The 24,171-nt window shown below is 38.5% G+C and overlaps 1 protein-coding gene and 1 long non-coding RNA gene across 3 annotated transcripts in view; one reads left to right on the top strand and one right to left on the bottom strand.

The window, feature by feature from the left end:
* Positions 1-271: 271 nt before the first annotated feature.
* The window catches only part of LOC134731499 (uncharacterized), a 94,388-nt gene continuing 70,488 nt past the window's right edge, over positions 272-24,171 (top strand). Inside the window, exons 1-2 of one of the 2 annotated variants that reach the window (XR_010113805.1) lie at positions 272-342; positions 12,675-12,768. This is a non-coding gene — a long non-coding RNA (uncharacterized lncRNA). Of the gene's footprint in view, positions 343-12,546; positions 12,590-12,674; positions 12,769-24,171 lie in introns of those variants that run through there. The other variant, XR_010113806.1, reaches the window with a different exon arrangement.
* Positions 11,179-24,171, bottom strand: part of LOC129491837 (aldo-keto reductase family 1 member C15-like) — a 65,337-nt gene continuing 52,344 nt past the window's right edge. The window contains 4 exon segments of the mRNA XM_063610068.1: positions 11,179-11,395; positions 15,417-15,499; positions 16,080-16,245; positions 16,901-17,010. Of these exon segments, the coding sequence (XP_063466138.1) occupies positions 15,425-15,499; positions 16,080-16,245; positions 16,901-17,010 (351 nt within the window). The 3' untranslated portion in view covers positions 11,179-11,395; positions 15,417-15,424.

The following is a 24,171-nucleotide window of genomic DNA, read 5'->3' on the forward strand; positions in this document are numbered from 1 at the left end:
CGCAAAAAAATTGTATTTAAGTTTAAAGGAAAAACTTCAGTACCTCAATGGATAAATGAGAAAATGATATAAATAAGAATAATTGAAAATGAAATAGCTAATCAACAAATAATTGAAAAGTATATATTGTTACTCCTAATTCAAGAATTAAAAATGAAAGCTATGGTGTAGGTATTTTTAAAACTTATTTATAGAAAAAAGTAGATAACATATTTTTTACTAGCAATGGTGTGTCAAAAGAGGTGTGACCACAAACTGCTTGTTCTTTCCAGGAAAATATCCCAAAGAATTAAAAAGAAGAAAGCTGTGAATAAAACCCCAAAGCCCACTACTGGAGAATGAGTAAGTGAATTTCTTTAATGTATATATATTTTTTATTATACTTTAAGTTCTAGGGTACATGTATACAATGTGCAGGTTTGTTACATATGTATACATGTGCCATGTTGGTGTGTTGCACCCATTAACTTGTCATTTACATCAGGTATATCTCCTAATGCTATCCCTCCCCCTCCCCCCATGCCACAACAGGCCCTGGTGGGTGATGTTCCCCTTCCTGTGTCCACGTGTTCTCATTGTTCAATTCCCACCTATGAGTGAGAACATGCGGTGTTTGGTTTTTTGTCCTTGCGACAGTTTGCTGAGAATGATGGTTTCCAGGTTCATCCATGTCCCTACAAAGGACATGAACTCATCATTTTTTATGGCTGCATAGTATTCCATGGTGTATATGTGCCACATTTTCTTAATCCAGTCTATCATTGTTGGACATTTGGGTTCGTTCCAAGTCTTTGCTATTGTGAATAGTGCCACAATAAACATACGTGTGCATGTGTCTTTACAGCAGCATGATTTATAGTCCTTTGGGTATATACCCAGTAATGGGATGGCTGGGTCAAATGGTATTTCTACTTCTAGATCCCTGAGGAATCGCCACACTGTCTTCCACAATGGTTGAACTAGTTTACAGTCCCACCAACAGTGTAAAAGTGTTCCTATTTCTCCACGTCCTCTCCAGCACCTGTTGTTTCCTGACTTTTTAATGATGGCCATTCTAACTGGTGTGAGATGGTATCTCATTGTGGTTTTGATTTGCATTTCTCTGATGGCCAGTGATGATGAGCATTTTTTCATGTGTCTGTTGGCTGCATAAATGTCTTCTTTTGAGAAGTGTCTGTTCATATCCTTCGCCCACTGTTTGATGGGGTTGTTTGTTTTTTTCTTCTTAATTTGTTTGAGTTCATTGTAGATTCTGGATATTAGCCCTTTGTCAGATGAGTAGATTGCAAAAATTTTCTCCCATTCTGTAGGTTTCCTGTTCACTCTGATGGTAGTTTCTTTTGCTGTGCAGAAGCTCTTTAGTTTAATTAGATCCCATTTGTCAATTTTGGCTTTTGTTGCCATTGTTTTTGGTGTTTTAGACATGAAGTCCTTGCCCATGCCTATGTCCTGAATGATATTGCCTAGGTTTTCATCTAGGGTTTTTATGGCTTTAGGTCTAATATTTAAGTCTTTAATCCATCTTGAATTAATTTTTATATAAGGTGTAAGGAAGGGATCCAGTTTCAGCTTTCTACATATGGCTAGCCAGTTTTCCCAGCACTATTTGTTGAATAGGGAATCCTTTCCCCGTTTCTTGTTTTTGTCAGGTTTGTCAAAGATCAGATAGTTGTAGATGTGTGGTATTATTTCTGAGGGCTCTGTTCTGTTCCATTTGTCTATATCTCTGTTTTTGGTACCAGTACCATGCTGTTTTGGTTACTGTAGCCTTGTAGTATATTTTGAAGTCAGGTAGCATGATGCCTCCAGCTTTGTTCTTTTGGCTTAGGATTGACTTGGCAATGAGGGCTCTTTTTTGGTTCCATATGAACTTTAAAGTAGTTTTATCCATATCTGTGAAGAAAGTCATTGGTAGCTTGATGGGGATGGCGTTGAATCTATAAATTACCTTGGGCGGTATGGCCATTTTCACAATATTGACTCTTCCTATCCTTGCACATGGAATGTTCTTCCATTTGTTTGTATCCTCTTTTATTTCATTGAGCAGTGGTTTGTAGTTCTCCTTGAAGAGGTCCTTCACATCCTTTGTAAGCTGGATTCCTAGGTATTTTATTCTCTTTGAAGCAATTGTGAATGGGAGTTCACTCATGATTTGGCTCTCTGTTAGACACCCATAGGTTCAAAATAAAGGGATGGAGGAAGATCTGCCAAGCAAATGGAAAACAAAAAAAGGCAGGGGTTGCAATCCTAGTCTCTGATAAAATGGACTTTAAACCTACAAAGATCAAAAGAGACAAAGAAGGCCATTACATAATGGTAAAGGGATCAATTCAACAGGAAGAGCTAACTATCCTAAATATATATGCACCCAATACAGGGGCAGCCAGATTCATAAAGCAAGTCCTTAGAGACCTACAAAGAAACTTAGACTCCCACACAATACGAATGGGAGACTTTATCACCCCACTGTCAACGTTAGACAGATCAACGAGACAGAAAGTTAACAAGGATATCCAGGAATTGAACTCAGCTCTGCACCAAGTGGACCTAATAGACATCTACAGAACTCTCCACCCCAAATCAACAGAATATACATTCTTCTCAGCACCACACCGCACTTATTCCAAAACTGACCACATAGTTGGAAGTAAAGCACTCCTCAGCAAATGCAAAAGAACAGAAATTATAACAAACTGTCTCTCAGACCATAGTGCAATCAAACTAGAACTCAGGATTAAGAAACTCACTCAAAACCGCTCAACTACATGGAAACTGAACAACCTGCTCCTGAATGACTACTGGGTACATAACAAAATGAAGGCAGAAATAGAGATGTTCTTTGAAACCAACGAGAAAAAAGACACAACATACCAGAATCTCTGGGGCACATGCAAAGCAGTGTGTAGAGGGAAATTTATAGCACTAAATGCCCACAAGAGAAAGCAGGAAAGATCTAAAATTACCACCCTAACATCACAATTAAAAGAACTAGAGAAGCAAGAGCAAACACATTCAAAAGCTAGCAGAAGGCAAGAAATAACTAAGATCAGAGCAGAACTGAAGGAGATAGAGTCACAAAAAACCCTTCAAAAAAATCAATGTATCCAGGAGCTGGTTTTTTGAAAAGATCAACAAAATTGATAGACCGCTAGCAAGACTAATAAAGAAGAAAAGAGAGAAGAATCAAATAGACGCAATAAAAAATGATAAAGGGGATATCACCACCGATGTCACAGAAATACAAACTACCATCAGAGAATACTGTAAACACCTCTACACAAATAAACTGGAAAATCTAGAAGAAATGGATAAATTCCTCGACACATAAACCCTCCCAAGACTAAACGAGGAAGAAGTTGAATCTCTGAATAGACCAATAACAGGCTCTGAAATTGAGGCAATAATTAATAGCTTACTAACCAAAAAAAGCCCAGGACCAGACGGATTCACAGCTGAATTCTACCAGAGGTACAAGGAGGAGCTGGTACCATTCCTTCTGAAACTATTCCAATGAATAGAAAAAGAGGGAATACTCCCTAACTCATTTTATGAGGCCAGCATCATCCTGACACCAAAGCCTGGCAGAGAGACAACAAAAAAAGAGAATTTTAGACCAATATCCCTGATGAAATCGATGCAAAAATCCTCAATAAAATACTGGCAAACCGAATCCAGCAGCACATCAAAAAGCTTCAAGTGGGCTTCATCCCTGGGATGCAAGGCTGGTTCAACGTACGCAAATCAATAAATGTAATACAGCATATAAACAGAATCAAAGACAAAAACCACATGATTATCTCAATAGATGCAGAAAAGGCCTTTGACAAAATTCAACAGCCCTTCATGCTAAAAACTCTCAATAAATTAGGTATTCATGGGACGTATCTCAAAATAATAAGAGCTATTTATGACAAACCCACACCCACTATCATACTGAATGGGCAAAAACTGGAAGCATTCTCTTTGAAAACTGGCACAAGACAGGGATGCCCTGTCTCACCACTCCTATTCAACATAGTGTTGGAAGTTCTGGCCAGGGCAATCAGTCAGGAGAAAGAAATAGAAGGTATTCAATTAGGAAAAGAGGAAGTCAAATTGTCCCCGTTTGCAGATGACATGATTGTATATCTAGAAAGCCCCATCGTCTCAGCCCAAAATCTCCTTAAGCTGATAAGCAACTTCAGCAAAGTCTCAGGATACAAAATCAATGTGCAAAAATCAAAAGCATTCTTATACACCAATAACAGAGTAAATGAATTATAGTGTGTTCACATTGAGTCCCTTGTGTGGACCAGTCTTCCAACAAGGCTATCCTTCTTGTAATAACTTCCTTTCTTTTTGCAGAGATACAGTAATAAGTTCATGAGTGAAAAATGAAATATTCCTACATATCTATGTACCAAAATCCCAATTTGAATAAAGAGTTAACTGTGAGTAAAACTACAGAAAAATTAGAAAGGAATATAGATGAATATTTGTTATTTGGCCTAAAAGTAAAGGAAGGAACCATGGGGTGTAAAAAGGGTGAATAAAGTTACTCTCTAACAAATTAAAAACAGGTATGTCCAAACTTCACATTAAACAAATTAAAAGTCAAATAACCATACTCCAAGAAAAACACATCTATCTCATTTAAAAGACAAAACAAAAATAATACATAAAACAGATCTTATAAATCATTAAGAAAATGAAAAACTTAAAAAGATGGTATTGGAGTAATATTAGTAGCTAACAATTATTTATTATAGTTAGTACCCCGTACTCTATGTTTATTCGTCAGAATAATCCTTTGCACTGGGTACTGTTGATACCAATAACAAATTTTAGAAGATAGGTAGAAGTCAAGTAATTTGTCAAAGATTACAATAGGTAGTAAACATTGAAGCTAGCATTTGAACCTGAGCCATAAAGTAAATGAACAGGTAATTTTCAGAAGAAGAAAATTCCAAAAGCCAGTAAGCAAATTAATGATAATAGAAATAAAAGTCAATCTGACAATGAATTTCCCTTTTCCCCACTCAAACTAGCAAAAGTAAAACATTGACAAGTGAAGGAAAAGAAAATCCCTCAATACATTTGAAGTTTATGGAAAAATAGCCCTTTCAGTGACTTTTGGTAGGACTGTAAATTTATATAGGTCTCCTAGAGATAATCCGTATTAAGTTTCAAAATCTTTAAAAATGTGCATAATTATAAATTGGTAGAACTTGAGCCTGTAATCACTGAAGCTTAACAAAAAGAGTCTACCCCAACCCAACCATTGCCACCATGTGCTCAAGTTAGAGAGTTATGTTGCTAAAGAAAAATTGTATTCATCATTATTCATTTGGAATTCTGGGGGAAAATTTAAATTTGATGTTGAAAACAATTTCTAGAAAGGATTGTTTTCCCCTAGGGTTCTTTTGGTCAATCTCCTTCTCTCTCAAACTCACAGAATTCTTACCGTTTTGTAACTGGCGGTACCAAATCCCAGGACAGAAGTGAAGTTTCTGTCATTCAGTTTCACAGAACGGCATGTATGTTGGGCCATTGTTTTTCACTGTCCAGGCTAAATAGGTCTGATTATATTTCAGCAAAGTGATCTTCTTTATCATTTCCACTTCCTCCTTCCTGTGCCCTGAGACAGATTTTATGTTTGAATTACATAATAAAAGGTAGGAGGGGTTAAATCTAGAGCCACATCCACATTCTTTTGATGGTGGACTAGAAAAGAATCCAAAGAGAGGACACGTAGCACTGGAACCAGTTTTCTGGTTTTCTTTTAAATTAAACTGCATTTTGAGATGATTATAGATACACAAGAAGTTGCAAAAAATAATTCAGAGTGTACCCTTTATTCAAATTCCCCCAATGTTACCATCTTGCAAACCTACATAGTACATTATCACAAATGTAGCCACCCAAGGGGTTCACCTTGCCTGCTGCCTAGACAGAGCCAATTCATCAAGACAGGGAAATTGCAATAGAGAATGAGTAATTCACGCAGAGCCAGCTGTGCAGGAGACCGGTGTTTTATTATTACTCAAATCAGTCTCTCGGAGCATTCAGGGAGCAGAATTGTTGTTTTTTGTTTGTTTGTTTGTTTTTTGTTTTTTGTTTTTGAGACGGAGTCTCGCTGTCGCCCAGGCTGTAGTGCAGTCTTGCGATCTCAGCTCACTGCAGGCTCCGGGAGCAGAGTTTTTAAGGATAACTTGGTGGGTGGGGGGAAGCCAGTGAGCCAGGAGTGTTGAGTAGTTAGAGATGAAATCATAGGGAGTCAGAGCTGCCTTCTTGTGCTCAGTCATTTCCTGGGTGGGGGCCACAATATCAGATGAGTCAGTTTACTGATCTGAGTGGGGCCAGCTGATCCTTCAAGTGTAGGGTCTGCAAAATATCCCAGGCACTTAGGAGCAGTTTACGGAGGGTCAGAATCTTGTAGCCTCCAGCTGCATGACTCCTCAATCATAATTCTAATCTTGTAGCTAATGTTAATCCTACAAAGGCAATCTAGTCCCCAGGCAAGAAGGAGGTCTGCTGTGGGAAAGGGCTGTTACCGTCTTTGTTTAAACTATAAACTAAGTTACTCCCAAAGTTAGTTCAACCTACCCTCAGGAATGAACAAGGACAACTTGGAGGTTAGAAGCAAGATGGAATGAACAAGGACAACTTGGAGGTTAGAAGCAAGATGGAGTCAGTTAAGTTAGATCTCTTTCACTGTCTCAGTCATAATTTTGCAAAGGTGGATTCACAACCAGGATATTGATATTGATATTGTCTTAGACTTCTCCAGTTTTGGTTGCATTCCTTGGTGTCTGTGTGTGTGTTCACTGTTGTACAATTTTTCACACATTCACGGTTCCATCTCCACACTCAAGGTACAAAACATTTCCGTCACCATGAGGGCCCTCCCTGTCACCATTTTCTAATTGCACTCAGCTGTCTTCTGCCTCTGCTGCCTCCTTAGCCCCTGGCAACTAGTATGTTCTTCATTCCTATAATTTTGTTATTTTACAAGTTCAGTATAAGTGGAATTACACACTATGTAACTTTTTTGGACTGGCATTCCTCTGTCACCACAATTACCTTGTGATTCAGCCAACGTGTTGGATGTGCCCATAGTCAGTTTATTTTCATTGCTAAGTAGGATTATGTGGCGAAGATAAGCCATTCATCCATTGAAGAACTTGACTAGTTTCTTTTTAACCCACAGTTCTAGCATTGCTTTCAGCTCTGTATAGCAGTGATAAGAACACTGTTGGCCTTCCAGTGTTTTTCCTTCCTTTTCCAAGCCATGTGTTACTTGATGTGACTCATTGTCTGGGCTTTGTCAAAGTGAGAGGCAGTGTCCTCAGGGTCCATCTTTCTTTCTTACCTTTGTAATGAAAACCTTAGAGCATTTCAAGTTTCCAGCTTTCCTATTTTGGTGACTCTTGAAACCTCACTGTGATGTATATACTGCCCCCAGAGCAGGCACACTGTAATAATGGCTCCAGTTTTAAGATGGTGCAGCTTAGTAGGAGACTGGATCGTTGGGGGTTTGGGAAATAATGTGGGCTCTTCCTACGGAGTAATGCAGCTGTATAAACTCTAGGCAGCTTCCTAAACTGGGGTCAGGCCTGTAAGTACTGTAAGATTCTCCACTATCAAAGACTACAGCGGGCTGTGGTGGCAGTGGCAGCTTCTGGGTTCCTGTTGCTTACTTTTTTCCCACAGAGAGTTCTTCCTGGTTCTGAGCTGATCCTGACTGGACGACAGAGTGGCAGAGGCAGCGTGTTTTATTCCTTTCTCTGTGTGGCCATCCTGAGTCTCTTTGCTCCACAGTTTCTCTCATCCATTATCTAAAGACTGTACAGCTCTGCTTTAGTTGCTCTGGTCTAAATGTAGTTGTTTGTTCATCGCTTTGGTCTGTTTTTGTGGGTAGGGATAAGTGTAGGAACCTCTAGTCAGTTATCTTGCTGACATAAGCCCTTGGAGTTTTCTATGTGGTCAGTCACATCACCTGCAAGTGGAAACAGTTTTTTTTCTTGTGATATGATACTTTTTATCTACTTTTCTTGTCTTACTGTATTGGCTAAAACTTTTAGCACTGTGTTTAAAAAGAGTGCTGACGGTGGACATCCTTGCTTTTTTCCCAGTCTTAGGGACAAAGAATTCAGCTTAGCTGTAGGTTATTGTGGATGTTCTTTATCAAGTTTAGAAAGTTATCTTGTAGTCCTATTTTCTGAAAGTTTTAATTATGGATGGATGTTAAATTTTGTCAAATGCTTTCACTGCATCAATTGATATGATCATGTGACTTTCTCCTTTAGTTTTTTAGTATGATGGATTATATTAACTGGTTTTTGAACATTGAACCAGCCCTGTATCCTTGATATAAGCTACACTTGGTTTTTGTGTATAATTCTTTTTATATTTTGTTAAATCCTATTTGCTAATATTTTGTTAAGGATGTTTACATCTATATTTTTGAGAGATATTGTTCTTAGTTTTATTTCTTTCTTCCTTTCTGTTTTTGTCTCATTTTCATATTGGGGTAATGCTAGCTCTATAAAGTAAACTGGGAAGTGTTCCCTCCTCTTTTGTTTTCTGAAGCGATTGTATAGAATTGGTGTTAATTCTTCTATAAACATTTATAAGCAATCCCCAGTGAAATTGGACATGGAGACTTCTATTTGGGAGTTTTAAAATTATAAACTCAATTTAGTAATAGGGCTATTCAAATGATCTATTTTATGTTGGGTGAGTTGTGGTAGCTTGGGTATTTTTCAGGGGGATTGGTCCATTGTATAACTTGTGAAGTGTATGTGTAGAGTTGTTTGTAGTACTCCATTACCATCCTGTTTATTTCTACGGGATCTATGGCATAATTCCCTGTTGCATTCCTTATGTTGGTAGTCTGTATTTTCACTCTTTTTTTATGTCAGTCTTGCTAGAAGCTTCCTTGAACTTTATCTTTTCAAACAACCAATTCTTTGCTTCATTTTTTTTCTCCATTTTTTTTTTTCAATTTCATTGATTTCAGCTCCTCTGTTTGTTATTTCCATAGTTCTGCTTGCTTTGGGTTATTTTGCTCTACCTTTTCTAGGTTCCTGAGATAAGAGCTTAGATAGTTGATTTAAGACTTTTCCCGTTTTTTCTATAAAACCTCCTCTTGGCATTACTTTAGCTGTGTTCTACACAATTTAATATGTTGCATTTTTATTTTTATTCAGTTCAATGTACTTTTTTATTTCCCTCAAGGCTTCCTATTTTACCCATGGATTATTTAGGAGTGTGTTGTTTAACTTCCAAGAGTTTGGTGACTTTCATGTTACTGTTCTGTTTTTGGTTTCTAATTTGATTCATTTTTGGTTGGATAACATACTCTGTATAATTTCAATTAATTTCTATTTGTTTGGGTTTTTATAATTTTGGTTATTTTCTAGATGTTGTGGTTTGTTTTATGGCCAGAATATGGTCTGCTTGATTATGCAATTTGGGAATTTGAAAAGAATCTGTTTTATGCTATTGTTAGGTAGAATGTTCTATAAATCCCAGTTAGATCTTGTTGGATGCAATTTGATTAATACATAGCATTTTTTGGTGTTTCTCTTTGTATAGCATTGGTTGCTATTGGTATTACATTACATATACACAATTATCACAGTGTATTGGTGTCATTATCTTACCACTTTGAAAGAAGTACAAAATCCTTACCTCCCTTCATGTTCCTTTACCCTCCCCCATTTATAATAGAATTTCATTACATATTTCTACCACATCCATTTAAAACCATATAAGACATTTAGTTTTTGTTTCAATTGCCAAACATCATTTAGAAAACTCAAGAGGGCAAGAACAATCTACTGCGTTTACTCATATTTTTGCTTGTATATTTGTCCTTTTTTTCTTCCTGATGTTACAAGGTTCTATTTTTTTTCCATTTTCTTTCTGTTTAGAGAACTTACTTTAGCCATTATTTTAGGTTAGGTCTTCCGGAAAAAAAATCTTTTATTTTACCTTCATCTGCAAATGCCTTGATGTCTCTTTTATTTTGAAAGATATTTTTGCTGGATACAAGATTCTGGATTGAAAATTATTTTCTTTCAGCATTTGAAAATTACTGTCACTTGCCTCCATGGTTGTTTGATGATAAATTCACAATTATTTGAATTCTTTTTTTTTCTATAGGTTAGGTGACATTTTTCTCTTGCTTTTTCACAAGCTTTTCTCTTAGTTTTCATACATTTAATTGTGATGTGTCTTGGCGTGCATTTCTCTTGGTTTATATTGTTTGAAGATCACTTATCTTCTTGACTCTGTAGGTTTATGTGTATTTCTAAATTTGAAACGCTTTCAGCAATTAAAGTAGCCATTATTTCTCTAAGCACTTTTCCAGCCCACCCTTTGCTTCCTTTCTTTTCAGGACTTTGATGGCATGAACGTTAAATCTTTTGTTATAGTTCCACAGGTCCTTGAAGCTCTGTTCCTTTTCTTCTGTCTGTTTTCTCCCTGTTGCTCCTATTGGATGATTTATATTGCTTTATCTTCCAGATCGGTAATTATCTCCTCTATTTCTTATGTTATGCTATTGAGTCCATTGATTAAAATTTTAATTTTGTGTATTGTATTTTTCAGTTCTAAAATTTCCAAATCTGGCTATTCATTTATCTTCTATTTCTTTTCTAAAACTTTCTAATTTTTTGTTGAAACTTTTTGTTTTTTCATTTGTTGCCAGTGTGTTTATAATTGTTTGTCAAAACATTTTTACAATGGTTGCTTTAAAATCTTGGTCAGATAATTATAACATCTTGATCATCTGGGTGTACTATCTGTTGCTTATCTTTATTTATTCAACTTGAGAACATCCTTGTTCTTGGTATGATAAGTAACTTTTAAAATTAAAACCTGGACATTTTGGGTATTATATATTAAGTTTTACATTCATTTATAATATATAATCGTATAGTGTGGATAATTCACAGAAAAGAAAAAATGCTCAAGAACTACAAACAAGTAAAAAAAGTAGATTTTACAAATTTGAAGGTACACCAAATTATTAGCATTTTTTGAGAGATTCACATCCCTTGTGATCACCCCTTCCAGGGATGTCAGCATTTTAGCCTGAGATGGGAAAGAAACAAAAAAGCAAATGCCAAAGCTGCAGCAGGTTAGGTTATTTCAAATACATCTTTATTTTGGCAGTGGTGGGGGCGGGAATCAAGAGAAAACTAGGTTTAGATACTTTTATTTTCTGATCCGGGGTCTTAGGCCAACTTGTGACCGAGCAGGCTAATCAATCTGGAATAAACTAGAAAACTTCCCATCCATGAGATATTCTCTATTCATCTCAACCCAAATCGATAAACTCTGGAACAACCACAGACTCTTTTCTTAATATTCATCAAGAAATGGATAATCTGGGTGATGAGAAAAGCTAAAAAGGAAAGGGAAAGTCTTAGTCAATTCATTGTTTCTGGGCTCATAAAGACAGATTTCTGTTAAACTGGTGTGAGCCTACAATTAACACAGTTTTCTTTGTGAGTTAAGTACAAACCCAACTAGTTTTATGATAATAACATACTATCACATGATGCTGTCTTGAATACATTGTGGAAAATAAATATACCTACACACATGGGCACACATTCACAAATATACCAGTGCATTCCACTTTTGCAATATGTCATTCTACAGCTTGAGGAGATAAACTATTTGTGTTTATATTTTGAACCTCCAGGAGGGCAGAAACAAATTCTCTCTTTTTTAAAACAATGCTTAGTCTGATTTAATATATAAAGTTAATAAATATTTTAAGGTGATAATGAGGAAGGTGATAAAATTATTACTGTTCAATGTATGTCAAACATTCAGAAACGATTTGTCTATGACTTTTCTTGGGAGAAAATTTTATATTATACCTAGAGATAGATACAGTGGTTAGAAGATGAAGTCACTTCAATGGGGTACTTCCATTTTAGCAAGGGGGATACAAATTCTTTCTGTATATGAAGTAATAATTTTTGACATAGAAAATGCCAAGTCATTGAATAGTTATTGTTGATTAATATTACTGATATTTATTGTTAGGGGTTCCTGCCTGCATCTCCACTCTCTGTTACCCTTACCCTGTTTATCATTTTATTATGTTATTTATTCAACCAACGTGTATTGAGTACCCAGGGAGAGACTAGTTTAAGAACAAAAACAAAACAAAAACCCTGCCCTTGGAATCTAACACTCTAATGTGGTAAAGATAAAATAAGCTAAATAAACTAGTAAAATATATGGTATGTAAGTTAGGGATGTGTGTCAAGGACAAAAATAAAGCAGAGTAGAGAGAAAGGCTCTTCTAGGACGAGTTGCATTTTTAGGTAAGTGACAGAGCAGGCATCATCTAGTGATATATGAGTGAAGACCTGAAGGATGTAAAGGAGTGAGCAATCTTGTTCTATGGGGAAAGAGCTTTCTAGGCGGGGGAATGGCCAGTGGAAAGTCCCTAAGACAGGCCTGACATATGTCAGTGATGTGGTTTGGCTATGTCCCCACCCAAATCTCATCTTGAATTGTAACTCCTACAATTCCCATGTGTCGTAGGAGGAACCCGGTGGGAGGTGATTGAATTATGAGGGTGGGTTTTTCCTGCGCTGTTCTTGTGATAGTGAATGAGTCTCATGAGATCTGATGGTTTTAACAACAGGAGTTTCTCTACACAGGCTCTCTTTTTGCCTGCTGCCATCCACGTAAGACGTGACTTGTTTCTCCTTGCCTTCTGCCATGATTGTGAGGCTTCCCCAGACACTTGGAACTGTAAGTCCATTAAACCTCTCTTTCTTTTGTAAATTGCCCAGTCTTGAGTATGTCTTTACCAGCAGTGTGAAAATGGACTAATACAGTCAGAAACAGCATGGAGGTCACTGGTGCTCCATTGGAGTCAAGAGTGGGGAGAATAGCAGGACAGGGACACAGAGAGTTAAGGGAGGGAGTGTCTATTGGCCCTTGTAGGTCTGTGTAAGGAATTTGGTCTCAACTCTGAGTGAGATGGCAGGCTCCCACATATTGAGGAGTTCCCGTGTATACCCTTTTTAACCTGTTCACTGTGGCTACTATGCCTGGGGCTGAAGTACAGAAGAGGGAGCACTACCAGGAGCCAGTTACTTTGTCATAAAGACATTGGTATGAGCATGGGGTGTGTGTGTGTGTGTGTGTGTGCGTGTGTGTCTGTGTGTATTGGGGAAGGGATTGCAGATACCATTATGAGCCCAATTACAGACATGATAAGTTGGAGATGCATAGTAGATATCCAAGTAGAGGCAAGTAGACACATATACAAACCTTGCTCCAGAGCCTTGAACTGGGCTGGATATGATTTGGGGAATCTATATTTAGATGATATTTGAAGCATGAGACTAGATGAAATCAACAATGACATTAAAGTAGGCAGAGAGAGAAGAAGAGGTCTAGGTTGAGCTCTAAGTCACTCCAAAACTGAGAGATCAAGCTAATGAGGAGAAACCAGCAAAGAACATTAGAAGAAATGGCAAGGGTTGAGGGTATTTGCAAGGATGTTAGTATATTGATTGACCCCAGAATTTAAGTAGGCAAAGAAGGACAGAGGGCACATTAGAGGTCAAGTAACAGTGAAAAGGTGGTATGGTCAGAGAATTATAGCTCATGCAGTAATCAAAGGATTGTTGAAGTTGGCCATGTACAGAAGGAGCGGACATGTAGGAAGTGATGACTATAGTGTAAGCATTTAAAATTGACATCCAGGCATGGTTATAGTAACTCGTAATGACATGGTCTAGAATGAGATCATTAGGTTGATAGGCTGAGTTAGACTGAAGGATAAACACATTGGAAGAGGAAAGTCACAAAACTGAAAGATTAGACTATTACAAGGACTATCTCTGTAGTGTTGAAATCAAAAGAAATTATGACAGATCTATTGTTGGAGAGGATGAAAACTAGGAACTAAAATCTTCGGTGGATGAGAGAAGACCTGGGAATGCAGCCCTGATGACTGCAAAGGACAGGGGTAGTGCTGAGTTCGTCTGATGACATAAAGTCCAGGGCTGAATGCTTTTAGAAAGAGAGTTCCTACTCAATATTCAGGCTTAGCACTACTAAGGTCTTGGGAAGGATAACAGCCCCAACTGGAGAGGGCTTACGGGAATCAGTGCTACCAAGAGAAATAGGGTTTCAGCTATTGGGAAAAGGTGAAAACAACATTTAGAGAAGACAACAAAGATAAAACAGTTTTGCCAGTGGTTGAGTAGGAGTTTCAGAAAGCACAGTGAAAAAATGTTGAGGTGGTGTACACAGAGCTATTTGGGAACCAGGAATTTTAGGCTCCTGTAGTGACTGAACTAACAGTGACAAAGACCATGATAGCCTCAAGGGAGTTAAGGGGCTGGTTGGCAGGGGAGGATGGGAGTCTGTCCAGGAGCTACTGGATTGCTTGCTCTTCCCATGTTTGGAGATGTTTACATACATATATGTACTAAATGTCACTGAACAGAAAAAAAATAGCTTACAGATTTTTTCCTACAGCCTTCTGAGAATCATAGAATCTAAAAGTTTGAAGGGTCATTAAAAGTCTATCTTTGGAAATAACTTTTTTCCTCCCATTGGATTTTCATTGTCACCTCCACTTGCTTGATACTCAGCCTGTTCCCTTTTTCCTTCTTGATTTTCTGAACCTACTTACTCTTTACTATTGAAAACCCCCCCAGGCCTGCGCAAAGTTCTGAACATCATTCACAAACCACAGGTGAAGATCCACCCCTGTGGCCAGCCTTGCAGGAGAGCCGATTCAGGTTCAAAACCTGAATCAGAGGGGGTGGGCTTTGTGATGGACATTAGGGAAACATGAGAAATGTTGAAATTTAGAATCAACATGAGAAATGTTGAAATATAGAATCAACAGGACTAGGTGGTTATTTAGATGTAGGGGGTGAGGTTTGTGCCATAATGGTGATGTGTGTAGTATTACCATGAAGAGTATATATAGAGAAAACATTGAAGGCTTTAATTTTAAGTGTATTAAGTTTGAACTGTGGGAATAAATAGAACTATCTCTAGGGAATTTTAATTTAAAAGAAAATCAGTGGGCTACAAGAGACCAAGAAAAATGTCTAGGTTAGAGATAGAACATGGAATTATTAGCATGTAGATTGGAGGGAAGCCTAGTGATGAGGGACACACAGAGGCAGCGTGGAGCCAGGAGAGCCCAGTCTTAAATGGGGAGCTTCAGTCTCTATTGAGTTCTACTCACACTCTTGTCTGGGCAGAGCTGTGAGCCTTGGAGAAAAAAAAATGTCTGATCTGAAGTCTGAAGAAAAAAATGTTTTCCAACAACTTTTCTAAGCAACAAACTCTGCCTTCTGTGGACTGAAATCAACTGAATTCCCCCACTGTTCTGCTCCCTAGTGTCAACAACGAAACAAGCTACTTACATAGACATTTACAAATAGCGTATATTCTTGTTCAAGCCGTCTATGGTTTTCATGTCCTCTGATGTCAGCTGGAAGTCAAAAACCTGTCAGAAATGTGAGATCAATTTAATATCCTTGAGGCAGTTGCTGTTGCTCTTCTCCCCTCTCCACAAACACACAAATCCATGTAGGACTTTGTGTAGGTTTTATGAGTGAGTTTTCATGGACCAAGGATTCATTCAGTGGCATGTCATGGGAATTTGTCCATTTATAAAGTTGAGATTGGCATGGTTAATCTTCCCTCAGATACTTTTATTGGGGAGCCGTCATTACAGCAAAGAAATCCTAGAGAATTTTAAGCCCAAACCTCACGTGATCTAATTCCTTTATTTTACAGCTATAGAAATCAAGGGATGACTTACCCAGCGCCATACTGTAGGGGAAAAACCAGGATTAGGACCTTCTCCTGACCTTCTCTTTAGTGTTCTTTCCAACCATCACACTCTCCCTTGCAGCAAGGGGAGACAAAGCAATTAAATATGGTGCTTATATGCTCATATGCATAGAATGTAAAAGGAGATAAGCTTTGCCCAAATATACCTTGAGAGCTTTGCAAAAACCCAGATACTGTGGGGAAATGATGTGCCTCTGTCAATCCCCTGCTGCCACCACCATGCCCTGTACCTGGAAGTTTTCTTTGATTCTCTTCTCATTGAAGCTCTTCACCAGGATCACCACCCCCCACTGCAGCTGGTAGCGCAAGGCAACCTGGGCAGGAGTTCGCCTGTGCTTTTCAGCAATGGCATTGAGTATTGGATCCTCCTGGAGAACTGGGTTGCCTTTTTTCACCCTGAGAGGAGAGGCAGAGATGCTGCAAGTCTGAGGCTGAATATCCATTTTACTTGTGGGCTGCTCATTTTGGCCAGGGATGCTAATCCTCCAGAACCTTCCTCATTACCTTCTGGCTGTCTCAGTATCTGTTTTGCTTCTTTTGTTATAACCAAAGAAGAAGGACAAAGGAATGGAAGGCAGCAGTTCTATTTAGTTCTTATAATGTAGGTCTGGGTTAGGTAAAAGGTTTACAGATGAATTTATTCCTGCAGTCTATTTTTGATTTTGCCAGCTAATTGAGAGATTACTTCAGAAGGTACAGTATCTATGATTAAAATAACTTTATAGGCCAGGCACCGTGGCTTACACCTCTAATCCCAGCACTTTGGGAGGCCAAGGTGGGAGGATCACTTGAGCCCAGGAATTCAAGACTAGCCTGGGTAACGTAGTGAGACCCTGTCTCTACAAAAATAAAAATAAACAGTTAGCCAGGCATGGTGGTGCACTCCTGTAGTCGCAGCTACTCAGGAGGTCTAGGAGGGGAGATCCTGACTTGAGCCTGGAACGTCAAGCCTGCAACAAGCTGTGACTGTGCCCCTGCACTCCAGCCTGGATGACAGAGTGAGACCCCCATCTAAAAAAAATAAACAAAATAACTTTATGAGGATTATTACCAGTCTTTGTCTGAGTCAGAGCCCAAGGCAGAATATGCAGTCATGACAATGTCCTTGGACTTACAGTACTCCAGGAGTTTGCTTTGGTTGAGGTAAGGGTGACATTCCACCTCAGAATGCCAAGCGGGAGAATTAGGTTACAGAACCACCAACACCAGCTTACCAGGGACATGCAGTGCTGCACTGCGTGGTATCAAACATCTTTTAGAATACCAGCAACACAGGCGAAGCCATGAGTCATCTACAGCTGTACGCATGAAGCTCCCAAGGGCTTTACTTGGGATGACAGCCCATGGAGGGCATAGCAGTATTGATTAAATAATTAACTAAGTGCTCTTAGATGGCAGGTTGTGCACAAGGCCAACAGAGAATTTCAGTCTTCCAGACTGAAAACCATGGTGACATCTTTGGCTCTTGCTCATTTATTGTTTACGTATAGCAAGCAGCAATTTCTGCCTTTCTTAGTTATTTAATCTCAGTATTCTTTATTTTTAAGGAGTATTCCCATTTTGTTCATTGCTGCGACCCCTGATATCCAATAAATCATCCCTCAATATTTTTTAGCTTTATGAATATATAATTGTTATACAAAAACATGCACACACTTAATGGATACATCTGGATGAATTTTGGCATGTGCATATACCTGTGATACCATTACTGCAAATGATGCATTAAACATGCCTATCACCTCCAAACATTTTCTTATGTCCTTTTGTGTGTGGTTTTAGTTTTAGTTTTTGGATTTCTTTTTTTTTTTTGCAAGAACACTTGACATGAGATCAACTCTCTTAAACATATTTTAAAGTATGCATACTGTTAATAACAGGTATAAGGGGTTAATATCTAAACTGTGTAAAAATCTCCTACAACGCAATAGCAAAAAAACAAATAACCCAGTTGAAAAATGGGGGAAAAAAAACTTGCATAAGCATTTCTCCAAAGAAGTCATCACTCCAATTTGAGACAGTTTTTCATCAGGTTATTCCTTGGCTGCAGGAATGAGAATGTTTTCCTCTTTCCTAGCATAGGACATTGTGACATCTTTGTTTGCTCCTTACCTCCCCCAACAAATGGCCCCACTCAGATTTATGGTGCCCATAGGCTTTCCCAAGCTCCAGTCTTGTCCCATGGGGAAAGGGATTTGGAAAGGCTTCTGGCCCTTTTATCATCAAGGGGAAATAAATTGCTATTTGTTTTCAGTCAGAAAAAAGTTACTGGTGTTGTTACATTTACACATTACTAGTGAGAGAGGTTTCTGTGCTGCAGAAGGTATTTAGTGGCACTATAATCCCATGTTTCCATTTTTCTCACTTCCATGCACATGGAAAGTAAGAAACCAGGATCCGTCACTGAATTTTAACCATTTTTTTCTGCTCCCTTGTCTGGGTGACATGTGAGCCAAGACCATTGCCTTCACCATGGGAGGGGTAGTCTAGGGACCAGCTCAGCACTAGACGAAAGGGGCAAATGTACTTAAAAAAATACAATTAGCAGACACATTTTAGAGCAGTTTTAAGTTAAGAAAAACAGTGATTGGAAAGCACAGAGAGTTCACCATATCACCTCTCCCACCCACCCTTACCCCACTCTCTCCTCTTATTTAAGTTGTATTAGTGTGAAACATTTGCTACAATTGATGAACCAATATTGATACATTATCACAGGGTTCACTCTCCATTGTACATCCTATGGATTTTGACAAATGTATGTCATGTGTATTAGTCAGGGTTCTCTAGAGGGACAGAACTCATAGGATAGATGTATATATAAGGGGAGCTTATTAAGGAGCATTGACTCACACGATCACAAGATGAAGTCCCACAATAGGCCGTCTGCAAGCTGAGAAGCAAGGAAGCCAGTCTGAGTCCCAAAAACTCAAAAGTAGGGAAGCCGATAGTGCAGCCTTCAGTCTGTGGCCGAAGGCCTGAGAACCCCTGACAACCCACTGGTGTAGGTCCAAAAGTCCCAAAGCTGAAGAACCTGGAGTCCGATGTTTGACACCAGGAAGCATCCAGCACATGAGAAGGATGGAGGCCAGAAGACTCAGCACATTCTAGTCCTTCCATTTTTCTCTGCCTGCTTTAGTTCTGGCCATGCTGGCAGCTGATTAGATGGTGCCCACTCAGATTGAGGGTGGGTCTGACTTTCCCAATCCATTGACTCAGTTAATCTCCTTTGGCAACACCCTCACAGACACACCCAGAAACAATACTTTGCATCCTTTAATCCAGTCAGGTTGACACTCAATATTAACCATTGCAACATGTATCCACCACTACTAGATCATACGATATAGTTTCACTGCGCTAAAACCTCTGTATTTTACCTATTCATTCCTTCTTCTCTCTCCCTGAGTCCCTGGAATCCACTGATCTTTTATTTTGAGCAGTTTTTGGTTTACAGAAAAAAATGAGAAAAAAAATGCAGAGTTCTCCTGTATACCTCCTTACCTCTCTCCCCAATCGCCCTAATTATTATCATCTTACAATAATGTGGTGTATTTCTTATAAATGACCAGCCAATATTGATACATTATTATTAAGTAAAGTCCATAGTTTATATTAGGGAGTATTATTTGTGGTAACGTTCTATGGGTCTTGACAAATGGATAATGACATGCATTTGCCATTACAGAGTCTATGAAATAATAATTACACACCCCTAAAAATCCCCCGTGCTCCACCTACTCATCCATTTCTCCCCCAACCCCTGACCTGACAACCACTGATCTTTTTACTGTATCCATTGTTTTGCATTTTCCAGAATGTTATAGAGTTTGGATTAGATAGTATGTAGCCTTTCTAGATTGGCTTCTTTTACTTAGAAATGTGCATTTAAGGTTTCTCCATGGCTTGATAGCTCCATTTATTTTTCATGCTGAATAATATTCCATTGTTTGGATGTACCACAGTTTATCGATTTACCTGCTGAATGATAGATTGGTTGCTTCAAAGTTTTGGCAACGATGAATAAATCTGCTATAAGCGTCCTTGGGCAGGTTTATGTGTGGGCATATGTTTTCAACTCATTTAGGCAAATGTCAGAAAGCATGACTGCTGACTGCTGGATCACGTGGTGAGAGTATGTATAGTTTTGTAAGAAACTGCCAAACTGTCTTCCAAAGCGGCTGTATCATTTTGTATTTTTGAGAGTGGCAGGATGCAGCCAAATGCCTAGGCAGATAGGGGTGAGTCCCCGGTGAAACCCGACCTCCAAGCCCAGCACAGTTTAAAGCTTGAAAGCCAAACTACAAGTTAAATCCTTGAACCAGATTGAGAACTTGTCTTCCTGTTTGTCGCACTTTCCTGTGATTGATCCCATCCTTCACCTATTTTACATATACCTAGCCTTTCCTAATTGGTTTTCTACACTGTCATGTCCACCTTTGAGTGGTATCTTCACTTTAACCTTTTTTGCATACTCACAAACCAATCAGCATGCATTCCCCCTTCTGAGTCCATAAAAGCCCCAGACCCAACCACATGGGGGCACTTTCCTGCCTTTGGGTAGGGGGACCAACACTGCATCCCCTCTCTGCTGAAAGCTGTTTTCCTCGCTCAATGAAATTCTCCTCCGTCCACACTCTTCAATGTCCAGTGTATTCTCATTCTTCTTGGATGCGGTACAAGAGCTCAAGAACTGCCAAACACAGGTACCAGCTATAATATAGGCAAGCTAGGGCACGCTAGCATGGCCAAGTGAGGCCCAGGTGGGGCGTCACCAGCTGGGGATCTTTGACTTGCAAAGTGACCAAAAAGAAAAATCCTACATCACTTTCACCAGCAATTAAGAAGAGTTTCCGTTTCCCTATATTCTCACCAGTGATTGGTGTTGTCAATGTTTTGGAGTTTGCCCATTCTAATAAGTGTGCAGTAATTAATTTATGATTGTCTAGTGATATATGATGTTTAGCAACTTTATTGGATTATTTGCCATCTATAGATCTTTGTTAAACTGTTCAGATGTTTTGCTCATTTCTACACTGGGTTGTTTATGTTTTCTTAACCTTGAGTCTTAAGATTTCTTTGTATAATTTGGGAATCAATTTTTTATCAGATATATGTTTTGCAAATATTTTCTCCCATAAATGGTTTGTCTCCTCATTCTCTTGGCAGTGTCTTTCACAAAGCAGAATTTGTTAACTTTAATGAAATCCAGCTTATCTGTTCTTTCTTTCTTGGATCACGCCCTTGTTACTGTATCACCATACCCAAGGTTTTCTAGTTTTTCATTTATATATTCTAGGAGTTTTATAGTTTTGTATTTTACATTTAGGTCTGTGATCCATTTTGAGTTAATTTTCATGAAGGATGGAAAGTCTGTGTCTAATTCCTTTTTAAAATTTTTGAATGTGGATGTCCAGTATTTCCAGCATCATTTGTCAAAAAGGTTATTTTCTCCATTGAATTGCTTTGCTCCTTTGTCAATATCAGATGACTGTATCTGTGTGGGCCTATTTCTGGGCTCTCTCTGTTCTGTCCCATTGATCTATTTGTCTGTTCTTTCACCAATACCACACTGTCTTTATAGTATCTCTTAAAGATGGGTAGTTTTAGTTATCTGACTTTGTTCTTCAGTATTATTTTGGCTATTCTTGGTTTCTTAATTTTCAGTGTGAACTTTAAGATTAGATCATTGGTATTCCCAAAAATAACTTACTGGTAATTTCATTGGGATTGCATTGAATCTATAGGTCAAATTGTAAAGAACTTACACCTTCATATAGAATCTTCCTACACATTTAAATATAGTATCTCTTATTTAAATCTTCTTTGATTTCTTCTTCAGCGTTTTGAAGTTTTCCTCATATAGATCTTGTCCATACTTTGGTTTTTTGTTTTGTTTTGTTTTTTTGAGACAGAGTCTCACTCTATTGCCCAGGCTGGAGTGCAGTGGCATGATCTCGGCTCACTGCAACCTCTGCCTCTTAGGTTCAAGCGATTCTCCTGCCTCAGCCTCCCGAGTAGCTGGGATTACAAGTACATGCCACTATGCTCAGCTAATTTTTGTAGTTTTAGTAGAAATGGGGTTTTACCATGTTGGCCAAGCTGGTCTTGAACTCTTGACCTCAAGGGATCTGCCTACCTCAGTCTCCCAAAGTGCTGGGATTACAGGCATGAGCCATCGCACCCAGCCCACTTTGTTAGATTTATACCAAAATGTTTCTTTGTATGATGCTAATATAAATGGCATTGTGTTTTTAATTGTAAACTCCACTTTTTCATTGCTGACATATAGAAAAGCAATTGATTTTTGTATATTAACCTCATATACTGCAACCTTTCTATAATCACTTATGAGTTCCAGGAGATTTTGTTGATTCTTTCAGCTGGAATTGAGTATTTCTTTTCCCTCAGGTTAGATTCAAGTAAAACCTCAGGCATAGGCTCTAGTAAAATATCTTATGCTGAGGCCAGGCCCTTTTAAGAAAACATGGCTACTCTGGGCTCCTCCAGCTGGAAGCATGAGGGGAATTTTCTCTGGTATTCACTGAGAAAACTTGGTAGGCTTTAGAGGTAAAATTCACAAAAGCGTGGAGGCCTCCCTAAGAATGGATGTCCCTGGAGTTTTTGTCTCTCAGACTTGTTCACATTGAGCTCCCAGCAATTCATTAATAACAGTGTAGGTTTTCCTACTCAGCACTGGCCCCAGCTGTGGTTTTTGCTTCCCGGCTTCTGCAAGACGCTGATCATGTCTCTATCAGCCTATCCTTCCAAGTTTTGGAGGCAGCATTTTGCCCTGTGACCTCAATTCTCTGTTGAGTCTAATTGTTAGTTTTCCATCTGATGAATTGCTTACATTATTTGAGAACATGAGTAATGACTTTCCAGCTTGTGATCCACCAGCCCAGAAACCAAAAGTTTGGCAAATGAACTTTTCGCTGCATATTTTTCTTACTGTTTGTTCCCTGACTCTAGTGATTTGATAAAAGGAATTGACTGAGATCCAAAGAAAAGCAAGAGACCTCATTAAGGTTCGCTTGAAGCGTGTTCTCCCATGCAGCCTGCAGGCAAGGTCCTGCACTGGGTTACAGGGGCTAGGTTAGTCATCAGGTGCACATCAACTTTCTATGGAACTGTTGCATGTGTGTTTGCTTAGTCATGAACACTAAATGGGAAGGAAGGGTAGTTCATTAGACTCAGGGCTTAAAACCTACCTGGACCCTGTAACCCCTCACCTGAGCTAATTTATCACTATGATGAGTTTGCTGCACATAATTAACCAGTTATACTTTTGCTGAAGCTTTCTAGGCCATGTAAAGTCCCTCCCAGCCAATCAGCCTTCGCTTGGCCAAATTCCTTTCACCCTTTAGAGTCCAAGGTAATGTCCAAGTTCCCCTTTGGGTCTCCATCATCTACTGAACTCAAAACCATTTTTTTTTTATTTCTCTAAATTGATTATGTCCAAAGTGGAGGTAAATCTCCTAAGGGTCACAAAAGAAAACTTTTTAGAACTCCTATTTGTGTTTTTTATCCAAAAAGATGAAATAAATGAAGATTTACTAATACTCAATTGTAAATTTATAATCATCCTCACTCAGTCAGCGTGTAAGATGTTTACACGGAGACATGACCACCTGGGTGAAGTGCGAGCCTTCCCCAGCACGGACAGATTGCCAGTTCTTCCTACAGTCATGTGACTTCCTTCACCATCCTTCGGGGTACTGCAGTTTATATGTTGCCCATTCAAGTGGCTTTATTTTGTTGAGTAGACTTTAAAAACATCTCTATATTTTTTATTGTGGTTAAACATCCATAACATAAATTTTACCTTTTTTTTAAATCAAGGGGTTCAGTTTGATATTGATTTTTAGTTTTTTCTTTGAAAATACTTTCAGACTTACAGAATTGTTACAAGTAGTTTAAATAACTTTTTTTTTAAATGACAGAATTATTACAGAGTAAGTTGCTAACAGGTTCTCCCATCATCTCTCAATATTTTAATGTATATTTCCTACAAACAAGGATAGTCTCCTAATAGCATAATCACAGCCACCACAATCAGGAGATCAACACAACTGATTTTGATGATCTCATGCCTAAACTTTATCATTTCAATGATTTTTAAGTGCCTAGTTTAGTGACATTCAGTGCATTCACATTGTTAGGCAACCTCACTGTAATCCAAATCTCTCCCAAACTTATGAAAAGTGACTGTTTTTAAAAGACTAGTCTGAATCCAAACAGTCCCTTTTATAAGTTTGGGAGAGATTTTGTACTGTGGAGAGGCTCAATGGTTATCTCATGGCACAGCCCTTAAAGGAGTTG

This window comes from Symphalangus syndactylus, chromosome 10 (assembly GCF_028878055.3).
Source record: "Symphalangus syndactylus isolate Jambi chromosome 10, NHGRI_mSymSyn1-v2.1_pri, whole genome shotgun sequence".
Taxonomy (NCBI): Eukaryota; Metazoa; Chordata; class Mammalia; order Primates; family Hylobatidae; genus Symphalangus; species Symphalangus syndactylus.